The following is a 12557-nucleotide window of genomic DNA, read 5'->3' on the forward strand; positions in this document are numbered from 1 at the left end:
ACACAAAAATTGAGATAATAAAAAGGAAAAAAAAGAATATCATAGATTAATTTACTCTAATCCCGCCTAAAATAATTTCAATTGACGCGGCTATTGAGGATTCCCTCTTGTTTTTCTGAAGACTTAACATTTAATTGATAAAATAGGTAAACCTCTCTTAACATTTTTTCAACTACACACTTAACGTTTAAAGTTCTTCATGTTGATGACGAGATTTTTCAAAGAACGTAAGTAAATTCGATGCTTGTTTATAGGCTCGTGCCGAGGAACACACACACACACAGATATATATATATAACTAAGATATTTTCTTCAAAATAAAATCACTTGCCTCTACTTTGAAATATACGTTGTTAAGTTAATCAATAATAAGCCTATGTCGAAATGGATGAAGCTAAGGATCTTGAACACTGCGCATGTGCATTACGTTTATGCTGACATGTTCGAATCTCTAAAGCAACGAATGAAATGACAGTGAAAGCATGCACCTGCACTATTTGAACCGTCACTTTCAACTTAAGTACTTTGATTACTGTTGAGTCCGATTGAGCGTAATTCCAGGACATTGTAATTGATTATTCGGGTTTTAAGTGGTCTTTCAGAACCTACCGTATTCATTGCTGAGAAAAAAAAAAGGAATTTCATTTCTCTCATGCCTCTTGAAACATAAGATACTTCTAATAGAACAAACACGACAGAAACAAGACCAAGCTACGCATGCGCATAGAACATATACGACAGAAACAAGATCAATCTACGCATGCGCGGACTCGAACTTTGACCTATCTACAGATAACGGTTTTATTCATGTTTGTATATATATATATATATACACATATAATATAAATATTAGCCATGTAATTAATATTTCATACATATGGATATATAGGATGCCTCAAGGTTTGTAGATACAAAACTCAAAACACACGTTTCTCGATTTTTCTAACATGCGACAGTGGCTAAACCAAGATATCTCGTGGCGTCTACCAGCCCGATCGATAGCTGTGATGGTGAAGTATATCACTCTCCTTGATAGTAATATTAAATTCCTCCTTTTTGCTATCATATGAAAAAAACGTGACAATTTATTGAAGCTCGGGCATCACCATTTAAATTATTTAATGAGTGTAGCTGTGTTTTGTTAAACTCTTTATTTTATACATAAATATTTCATTTCGATTTTTTTATATATATGTATGATTTTGAAAAATTATTTTCAAAGTCCACATAAATCATGTTATCTTCAAAAGTGAAGGTTCGATGCAGGCTTCAGCATCTGTACTAGTATTAAAGACCAAAAACTCGTTGTTGCCATGGTCATGTTGTTGCTATGGTCATGCTGGGTTTACAAATTCCTTTCTCATTAAACTTATAATGAAGAATTATACTTGAAGGGCGCTCGACTCGCAATCTGAGGGTCGCGGGTTCGAATCCCCTCTCCCACCAAACATGCTCGCCCTTTCAGCCGTGGGGGCGTTATAATGTGATGGTCAGTCCCACTATTCGTTGGTAAAAGTGTAGCCCACGAGTTGGCGGTGGGTGGTGATGACTAGCTGCCTTCCCTCTAGTCTTACACTGCCAAATTAGGGACGGCAAGTGCAGACAACCCTCGTGTAACTTTGCGCGACAAACCAAAAATCCTTGAAAATGACGAAAGTTTGGGAAGCGTCGTTGTTATCTTTGAAAAGTATCTCTCAAATATATTTAATCCACTAAACGTACGCGCAGAAGTTTATAAGTGAAGTACGATTTAGTGGAGGCCCAAATTGTCTTGTCTGAGCTGGCCACACACAAAAATATGTTGTCAGGATTTAAACATCTGAAATGTGTAGTCTTCCCCTTCATACATATCAAGGGGGAATTGGTAAATTAATCTTTCCAATTTTTTTTATAATAATTCAAATTTTTCAAAACGAACCAGCTTACAATCTGGGGAGAAGCGGAACAAACTTACAATCTGGGGAGAAGCGGTAAAAGCGGAACACACTTACAATCTGGGGAGAAGCTGTAAAAGCGGAACACACTTACAATCTGGGGAGAAGCGGTAAAAGCGGAACACACTTACAATCTGGGGAGAAGCGGAACAAACTTACAATCTGGGGAGAAGCTGTAAAAACGAACCAGCTTACAATCTGGGGAGAAGCTGTAAAAGCGGAACACACTTACAATCAGGGAAAGATCTATGTTCTGCAGGTTTAATTTCGGTTTTTAGATCCCCAGTTTTACTTCTCTTCATTAACTCTGCAACGTATAACGACATCCTCAACATCTCACTAGAGCATTGCACTCAAGAATTAGAAACATTGAAATATTGTAATATTTCCGACATATATATATATATGTGTCTTCCTCAGTCCTCAACTAAATATATCTACTCCAACTGTAATGACGTAATACTATAGTTTTGAAAACGGGCTGAATTTGACAGGTACGTTTGTAATCATCCTTTGCCACGTGCTTTGCGTGGAACAAATAAGTTCGTTAGTTCTATCGAGGCTTCATACCAAATACCTCATATAAATTCCTATCAAGACAAGGTGGCCTTTGTCTTGAGAAACGTATTGAATTACTATTGTTTGTCACAGTGGTGTTGGATAACAATATGTATTGTACAGATATGTTTGGGATTACTTTATTCGGACCACGATCTTTTGTTTACTGGATTATATTATCAATGTTGATGTGAGGGAGAAGACAAGTTTGAACATATTCTAACTAATTCTAGTTCGTATATATATATATATATCATATTTAATACTGTGTATCCAATGTGCCATCTTTATAAAAGTGGCTATAGAGAGGAAAACTTTGGAATTTATCATAACTAAACACATTTAATTGTAATTTATTATTCCGGCGAAACAAAAGCCTCTCAAACCCCGTAGTTTAAGGCTATTGAGCAGAACAATAAGGGTAAATTTTGATAGTAAACAAGTATACAACTTGGTAAAGGAGGGGGGGGGGTATTTAACAGCAACCAGCTTAGAGTCCGTCAAACGAATAGTTGTCATCATTAGCCTATCTGTCTGTCTCATTTTTTTCTTTTAATACGTAGCGCCCTCGTGCGGAATTATTAGTGCCTTAGTTTAAAAGTAAGTTGTAGCTCGTTAAAAGCACAAACTAACGTTTTATTTACGTTCGTAAATACTGAGAAAAAAAGATTTGTACAAACTGCGTCAAAACGAAGAACCGAGTTAAGATAGCAGTCAACAATAGAAAATGTTGACTAGTCGCCAGGTAAACTTGGCGTGTTTATCACATTTAATGCATTTGCTCCAGCTACTCATCAATTTAGTCATATTAATGTAATAGACTGAAACAATATTCCACTTTTGTTTTAAAACTATGGCAAAAATATAATAGTTGATTTTTAAACCGTTTGTTGGAATTTTAACATTTTAAAACATTTTGTTTAAAAAATGCTGAAAAACTTGTTCGTCACTAGCTCTTGTAGTTATGTATGTTACGCGAAATTAATGATTATCGTCAAAACCAAAGTAAAAGACGAAAATAAAGCTGTAATACTTGTTTTCTAAGAAACCTCTTTGTGACAAAAGTTTGTTTGTCTGCTCACCACGGGTATCGAAACCCGGTTTCTAGCGCAGTAAGTCCGCCGACATGCCGCTGTGCCATTGAGGGGGGACACGACAAAAGTAAAGCTGCAATATATAAATAAAATAATTTCCAAAGAAATCCTTTTTTATATGAAAATAATGTTGCAATATAAGTATTGCCCATTTTTTAATGTCCTTAAGACGAAAATAAAGGTTCAATAGAAATATTGCTCATTTTCTATTAAGCCCCTTAAGACGAAAATAAAGGTTCAATAGAAATATTGCTAATGTTCTAATAGATCCTCTTTTATTAACAGTCCAACAATTAAGCATGCCTCTCTATCCTACTCATCTTGACGTATATTTTTTAAAATAAAATTATGTATATTGACGACAGTGAATACCATTAAAGGTACTGCAAATACTAGACGAGAACTCGTGATCTTGTAAACTATTCCGAGAAATGTATTCTTCTAACCCTACGATCACACACACAATAGTCTGTGTTGACATTGTTTGCTATGTATGAGCGCCATTTTGTCCAGCTGAAGCGTAAAGATTAGAATATTTACAGCCTCGTTCCTAGGAAATCATGACGTTTCTGTCGGTCCATAAGAATATAAATTTCAACGTCTCTAATAATTAGTTCGCCCAACAAAAAAAAAAAATATGTACATTTTCGAAGACTTTACGTTCTTATTTCAAAGATTATTTTACACACTCAAAATGTATATTTTCAAAGATTTTACGTTCTTACGCCTGACTTGGTAAACAACATTATACTCAACTACTGTAATACGCTATTTTTAAACCTTGCTTATAACACGCGTTAATTTTTTTTGGGGGGGAGGGGGAATTAGAGTTATCTGTTTGACAGAAATGGAGTAATAAATCCTAACTTTGGGCGACATCTGGGGAACGTGTTTTAGAAATGGTGTTTCAAAGTGACGTACTGTAAATACCACTTTCGTACTCTTAACAAATGTAGTTTGAAGTTTGTCCACTAGGGAAATGTTTTGTAGGTTATTTGGTTTATTGCTAATGTCATAACGAAAGTACAAGTATTTATATCCAGAAAGCTAGGTTTTTTCTCGCACGTAGTTTTGAAAGCTATTATTAGAAGTAGTACTTTTTCATGACCATATATCGTTCAATTAATGAGAAACAGACGTCAAAAACAGTGATAATTAAAAAAAGAACCACCGGTAATTTAAGGCTGGTTGAGTTAAAATAAACGTTCCAGTGAACACAACGGTTTAAAAAAAGTACACGCGACTCTCGACAGCCAAGCACTAAAACATCCCGTTTCTACTAATATCTATAATTTAGTAAGCAAATCACGAGTTTGTAAAAAGCGATACATGTAATAATTGTAATACTAGAAGCTTAGATGGAAAAACGCACCTCAGGGGATCATAGCGTTTAAAAGACGTTTTTCATTATCTCGTTAAACACCAGTGAAACGTCGTTGTTTTAATAATTAATAAGGTTTTTGTTATTACTCTAGTTTTTAAATTGAAACTCTGGAATATAAACACTGTATTTTACGGAAACATTTTACACGTAAACGGAAAGTAAATTCCAAAGGTTCTGTTTCTAGTAATGAATATAGGTGTCGCTGCCTACGCCATTGTTCTAAATAAAAGTTTTCGGAATAATTAAAACTTAAGTTAATAAGGGAATGTTTTAAAGTGATTACGACAGACTGAATCTCATTTCTTTTCACTACCTGTCCTATTCGCTGTTAGTTCACATTTCTGTTTGTTTGTACAAAGCTGCGCGAGGGGCTATCTGTGCTCTGCCCACCACGGGTATCAAAACCCGGTTTCTAGCATTATAAGACCGAAGACATACCGCTGTGACACTGGGGGGGGGGCAGTTCACCTTTCGTTCATTGTGTTTTACTTAACAAAATGTCTGCCCAAATTCAAGAACATTTGCCCTCTCGCTGTGCCACTGGGGGGGGGGGGGAGGCAGTTCACTTTTCGTTCATTGTGTTTTACTTAACAAAATGTCTGCCCCAATTCAAGAACATTTGCCCTCTTTACATAACTTCCTTTTTACTGTCTATATTGAAAACTGTTTATTTACGCTATTTGGAATGATAAGCATATCAGAGGTAAGACATTGAAAATAACTATTGAAAAACACAGTTTGCCATCATACGTTTGTTGGTCTATTAAATGTTTGTTTGTTTGTTTTGAATTTCACGCAAAGCTACACGAGGGCTGTCTGCGCTAGCCGTCCCTAATTTAGCAGTCTAAGACTAGAGGGAAGGCAGCTAGTCATCACCACCCACCGCCAACTCTTGGGCTACTCTTTTACTAACGAATAGTGGGATTGACCGTCACGTTATAACGCCCCCACGGCTGAAAGGGCGAGCATGTTTGGTTTGATGGGGATTCGAACCCGCAACCCGCAGATTGCGAGTCGAACACCCTACCCACCTGGCTCTATTAAATGAAAAATGTCCAGTTACTGTTTGGACTACAAAAGAGCCGGACAGCTGACTGGACTGAAAAGGGAAAAAATTAGAGTCACTTTGAAACGTTTATCAAAAAAGTTTGAAGTAAGTCACATGAGATTCAATCAGTCATCTCTTTGTTCAAAACTTCTAAATTGTTAAACCTGAAAAAAAGGTGTGTTCTTCGTAGCGTCAGGTATGAATTTACTGCTTTTTTTTTCTCTTCTGACATTTTATTTTGCCTCCAGTGGCTTAGCATTAATTCTGAAAGCACAGATAGCCCAGTGTGTAGCTTTGTGCTTAAGAACAAACGTGCATTCTGCTTAATATTAAATTGGTAATACCTGCATTGAATATTTGTTTTTTTTTACACTCTGTGTTTTACTGAAATACCTCTTCGTATTAAATTCCTGAACTTGTAAGCCCTGAATCTTACTTTACCACTAAGATATGAGTGTTCTTATGCTCATTATTTATTTGCTAAATTCTCTGTCACAACAAGAAAAACATGGTTAATATAAGAAGGATCTTGATAGTTTTATTTTTCTGTTAGAAACTTCAAGAAGAACATAATAAAATAATAAGCTGATCTCGAAGACAGTTCTATTAATTAAGTTTTTTTATATCAATTTTTCAGATGTCACTCCAGTGTCTCATTGGTGCTATCCGTCAAGACTTGAAATGAAACGTTTGCGTTATTTCTCTCCTTGAGAATTCCCAGTTGTCTTTCATCGTCATCAACTTGAGGCACATTGCCCAATGTGTACATCAGCTTGAAGAGGTTCCTCACTCAGTTTCTTATCACAATGTGTATCGGACGGGTTTTATTTTCCAGATCAACACAAGCATGACAACCACGTACAACTTGGATAACATTACGTATATCGTTTATCTGGAATCCGGGATGGAATGGAACGATTCGTATACAGCTACAAACCTTTCTCTAAATGACACATCTTCTCGAGAAAGTTACACAACAGAACATCAAGTTAGTCCTGTGGAACTGGATGATCCTTGGGGAGGATCTCCATATCCGAGTGGTTACTCCCGTATTAACATTATACTAATTGCCCTCATCGTCACTTGTGTTATGGTTATAATTGTGGTCGGAAATATGCTTGTCTGTATAGCAATCGCAACAGAAAAGTCGTTAAAAACTGTCCAGAACTGGTTCATTGCCTCGCTTGCGGTTTCGGACTTTCTTGTTGGATTGGTAGTTATGCCTTTTTCGCTGGCCAATGAGTTGATGGGCTACTGGATTTTCGGACATATTTGGTGCGACATTCATGCTGCGCTTGATGTTCTTCTCTGCACAGCGTCAATAAATAATCTGTGTCTTATTAGTCTAGATAGGTATTGGTCAGTGACCCACGCTGTGGAATACCTGAAGAAGCGGACTCCGACACGAGCGATCGCTATGATTTGCTTCGTGTGGCTTCTGTCAGCTCTCATATCTCTGCCACCGTTGGTGGGATGGAAGAAGTCAGACAGACCAACAGACTACCCCGAGTGCAAAGTCAGTGAAGAAATCGGGTACGTTTTGTATTCTGCCTTGGGCTCGTTTTACATTCCAGCTGCAGTAATGGTATTCGTGTACATACGGATATTTTTTGCCGCGCGTTCTCGTGCTAGACGTCATGTGAAAAAGAAAACTCAACCGGAAGTGACGAACGATCCAGGAAGGGATAAGTCAACAACTACGACAACAACTACGTGCACCAGCTTCAGTAACCCTAGCCCCCCAGAGAAGGGGAAGGATACGGAAGGAAACTCGTTCTTCGAGAAACTCAAGACAAATGGAAGCAGTGAGACGTACGCCAAGCACTCCAAACTTTTACCCAAAATGCCTCAGATTATAATCGAGAATTCTGCAGAAGAACAGGAACATTCCGAAGATGACCAGGCAGCAACAGAAGATGAAAACAGGCAAGGAACTCTGGATCCTTCTAGTCAAACTGTTAGCGGTAGCAGTGAATCCATGACTGACGAAGAAAAACCTTTCGGTTCGGCTTACAAAGTACAGACCATCTCCAAGACAGATTTGGAGGCGGGCTCGTATTCTTTACTTTTAAAAACTCCAAAAGGCTTGAAAGCGTCTTTTGGCTCCACCATTTCCTTGGCGGATTATGGAAAAGACGAAGATGCTAATGAACTTTATGAAACAAAAAACATTTTCAAGAGAGGTAAAAACACCAGCGGGAAATGCACATTCAACGAGCCTACTCGATGCTACACCTCTGCTGTAGAGAGACAGAAACGCAAGATCGCCAAGGCGAGAGAAAGGAGGGCAACAGTTATTTTGGGACTAATTATGATAGCTTTTATATTAGCCTGGCTTCCGTTCTTCGTTCTTTACGTATTGTCTGCTATTTGTAAACAGTGTAAAATTAGTGATTTTGGATTTGGTGTTGCTTTCTGGTTAGGGTATTTGAACTCTGCTATTAATCCTATCATCTATACTATCTTTAATCGGGACTTTAGGAAAGCTTTCCGAAAGATCTTGTTCAAGTAAAAAATTCACGATAATAAGTTAAATGTTGTGTCTAATTTTATCTTACGTACTTTTTTTAAAGGAAGTGCCTCCAGTGTATGAACTTGAAATTCTCGGGTTAGCCTGAAACATTTACTGGGAAACCAGATTCTTATCCTTACCAGATTCGTATTTTCACTATTTTATCGTTAATGTGGTATTCCAATTCGTTGTTATCGTCTATATATATATATAACCTTATTGCACCTATAATAATGTATATTATATTTATATAATATATGTGTGTGTGTGTGTGTGTGTTACTTCCAAAAATTTCTTCACGTACTGGGTTAATTTATGCCTTACATTAAAGATACACTGTACTAGTTATTGTCAGTGTTGTAAACGGTAACAATAGGAATAGTATAGGGATTCAGTTAGGATGTTTTCATTGTTGGATTTCAGGATGAGTTGAAAGGACAGTCTCTCGAAAAGATGGACAAAGTTTTAACACTCTTGTGTTAATCTTCAAGTCCAAAGAGTGCTGATATGTCGTCGTTTTCAAGCACAATGCAGAAGAGGTATTAATTTATCACACTGATCTTAATGTCTGCAACTCAACTCACAGAAGAGGTATTAATTTATCACACTGATCTTAATGTCTGCAACTCAACTCACAGAAGAGGTATTAATTTATCACACTGATCTTAATGTCTGCAACTCAACTCGTGTCTTGAGTACCATTCCTTTCCTCAACGCTTTTCATTTTCACACACGACAATATTTGTAATTTCTCAAACTCACAACAGTCTTTAATAAAAGCTAAATCACTTGTAACACTTATTATTTGTAGTAATAGTAGTAGGTGTAATACCCTACCACCACTAGGAGTTCAATTTGAACAATGGTCTCAGCTCACTTCCATGGCTCGACCTACTGGGTTGGGCACAGGACTCGCGAGGCGCTGGTTCGAAACCCATCACCAAAAATGCTCGCCCTTTCAGCTGTGTGGGCGTTATAATATGACTGTTAATTGCACTATTTATTGGTAAAGAGTGTCCCATGAGTTGGCGGCGGATGGTGTTGACTAGCCGCCTTCCCTATAGTATATCACTTCAAAATTAGGGACGGCTAACTCTTATAGCTCTCGAGTAGCTTTGCCCAAAATTCCACAAACAAACAAACTTCCATGATTTTCGGGCTACTTCTGCGTTTCAACCGATGTTAATATTTTAACGTTGCTAATTGTTTTAACATTTTTTGAAATTCTTTCATATCACCCTTTTATTTCTACGCGTTTAGATTTTTCTTATATTTGCGGACTGATCTTACATCGTGAATTTCTGGAATTTCATGTTCTGCTTGACAGAAAATCCATTTTTTTTTCTACGCGCGTCTCTCTCTCTCTCTGTGCATATGTGTGTGTGTGAAATAAAAACATTTACTGAATTTAGATTTTTGTCAAATAATGTGTCAAAAGTTTAGTATACCCTGCATTATAACACTAATTTGTAATGGATTCAATTTTCCGTTGCAAGATGTTCTTTAGGAACTTTCAGCGTCACAAGCGTTGCATCATTCATTCAGAGCTTAATTTCTTTGTGTTTTAGAACCTACTATCAAACTTGTATCGACGACAGTGTATTTAACCTTTTATATTATATGTATACTGTACAGTTTTATGAGGCAGATTTTTGTGTAAGAAACGTTTATTACACTTTAACTCATTAATATAATGGATTTTAAATGACTGTGAACAATTTCACGTTGTACAGTGTTCAAATTAAAGGTGCTGTAATGTTAAAACTGTGCGTAATCTGTGGTTGTTTATTTTGAGAGCTTAATTTGAAAGCATTGCAAACCTGTCATTAAAGAAAGTAAGTAAAAATAAAATTAGAATAATACTATCTTACCGAGTAAATAAGTCTATAAATTAAGTGTCAAACTTGCTCGATTTGTAAGTAGTAAGTTACTAAATGAGTTAACGTTAGATCTCGATAATCTGTTAAAAGATTTAGCGTAAGATCTTGGTAATCTACCAAAAGAGTTAACGTAAATCTTGGTAATATACCAAAAGAGTTAACGTAAATCTTGATAATCTGTTGAAAGAGTTAACGTAAGATCTCAATAACCTGCTGAAAGAGTTAACGTAAGATCTTGGTAATCTGTTGAAAGAGTTAACATAAGATCTCAATAACCTGCTAAAAGAGTTAACGTAAATCTTGATAATCTGTTGAAAGAGTTAACGTAAGATCTCAATAACCTGCTAAAAGAGTTAACGTAAGATCTCACTAACCTGGTAAAAGAGTTAGGTAAGATCTTGATAACCTGCTGAAAGAGTTAGTAAGATCTCAATAATCTGCTAAAAGAGTTAACGTAAGATCTCACTAACCTGCTAAATGAGTTAACGTAAGATCTCACTAACCTGCTAAAAGAGTTAGGTAAGATCTTGATAACCTGCTGAAAGATTTAGCGTAACATCTTGGTAATCTGTTGAAAGAGTTAACATAAGATCTCACTAACCTGGTAAAAGAGTTAGGTAAGATCTTGATAACCTGCTGAAAGATTTAGCGTAACATCTTGGTAATCTGTTGAAAGAGTTAACATAAGATCTCAATAACCTGCTAAATGAGTTAACGTAAGATCTAACTAACCTGGTAAAAGAGTTAGGTAAGATCTCAATAACCTGCTGAAAGAGTAAACATAATATCTTGATAATTTACTAAAAGAGTTAATATTAAATCTGTATAATGTCTTAAAGGAGTTAACATAAGATCTTGATAATTTACTAAAACAGGTAATATAAAAACTGCATAATGTCTTAAAGGAGTTAACGTAGGGTATTAACAAGTATACAGTAACTTATAATAATTAATTCTATTAATATTGGAACCTTCGTGATATTTGCCAAGATAAGACGTAAAATAAATGGGGATTTTGATAAATGATGCAGAGATAACGAAGGATCCACATGTTATGTATTTTTGTTGAGAAAATACGACATAAACAAAAGTAGGCTTAGCATACAAGTAATTGTGAAGGGTATTTCTCGAAGATCAATGTTCTTATATTTTACGAGCTTAGTAAGCACGCTGATGTGAGGCATAAAGGCCATTTTTTTTGTCAAGTTCAAATTCTAAGGGCACTCTATAGTGCATGTCAACTACACTTATTTTAAGTGCCGACCGAGAGATAGTCTAAGATTAAAGCTCCTTGTCACGTTTCCAAAGAGGGCCCAGAGGAAAATCGCGAGTTGGAATCTGATGAAATCTTTAAGAAAATGAGTGCTTCTCTAGGGATTAAGGACTTATCTTGAATTACCCTCTATCAAATAGTAGAAGGTAGTAATGCAACTGTTCCTGTATCCTTCCAATGAACTTAATGTGTGTAAAATCCTTTCTGAACCTTCCTTTCCACGTAGCTATGAATTACCAGTTTCCGAAGATTACGTTATTAAAGGTGTTTCAAAAAACAACAACAAAATAACAAAATGAAATAACGATGTGGATTTTTTTTTATGATCTCAGCATTTTTTCTTTCAAGGTCATAATGGTTTATTCAGTCCAATCTTTTGTCCAACTCAATCAACTTTTTTTGTGGATTCGGGAAGATATAACTTTATATATATATATTTCTTAGTTCTTTCACCAAAAATATTAATTTGAACTTGAAAGGTTTTTCTTTCTGTTTTCTGTGGCGTGTTTAAATAACATGATCAAGAAATGGGTTTGTTAGTGTTTCTCCACTATAGCTTTATAATACACAAAATGAGGAACTGGTGTGAATTCACTACATTGTTTTTATAATACACAAAATGGGGAACTGGTGTGATTTCACTACATTGGTTTTATAATACACAAAATGGGGAACTGGTGTGAATTCACTACTTTGTCTTCATGATGGACAACATCAGAAACTGGTATGATTTCACTACTTTGTCTTCATGATGGACAACATGAGGAACTGGTGTGATTTCACTACTTTGTCTTCATGATGGACAACATCAGGAACTGGTGTGATTTCACTACTTTGTCTTCATGATGGACAACATCAGGAACTGGTGTGATTT

The 12557-nt window shown here is 36.1% G+C and overlaps 1 protein-coding gene across 4 annotated transcripts in view; it reads left to right on the top strand.

Moving 5' to 3' along the window:
• The window catches only part of LOC106460995 (alpha-2C adrenergic receptor-like), a 102513-nt gene extending 92977 nt beyond the window's left edge, over positions 1 to 9536 (top strand). For 3 of the 4 annotated variants that reach the window (XM_022387791.1, XM_022387790.1, XM_022387789.1), the window contains one exon: positions 6656 to 9536. In XM_022387791.1, the coding sequence (XP_022243499.1) occupies positions 6866 to 8530 (1665 nt within the window). In that variant the 5' untranslated portion in view covers positions 6656 to 6865 and the 3' untranslated portion in view covers positions 8531 to 9536. The remainder of the gene's footprint in view (positions 1 to 6655) is intronic. The other variant, XR_002610898.1, reaches the window with a different exon arrangement.
• Positions 9537 to 12557: the final 3021 nt, after the last annotated feature.

The sequence above is a fragment of the Limulus polyphemus genome, unplaced genomic scaffold, assembly GCF_000517525.1.
Source record: "Limulus polyphemus unplaced genomic scaffold, Limulus_polyphemus-2.1.2 Scaffold876, whole genome shotgun sequence".
Lineage (NCBI taxonomy): Eukaryota > Metazoa > Arthropoda > Merostomata > Xiphosura > Limulidae > Limulus > Limulus polyphemus.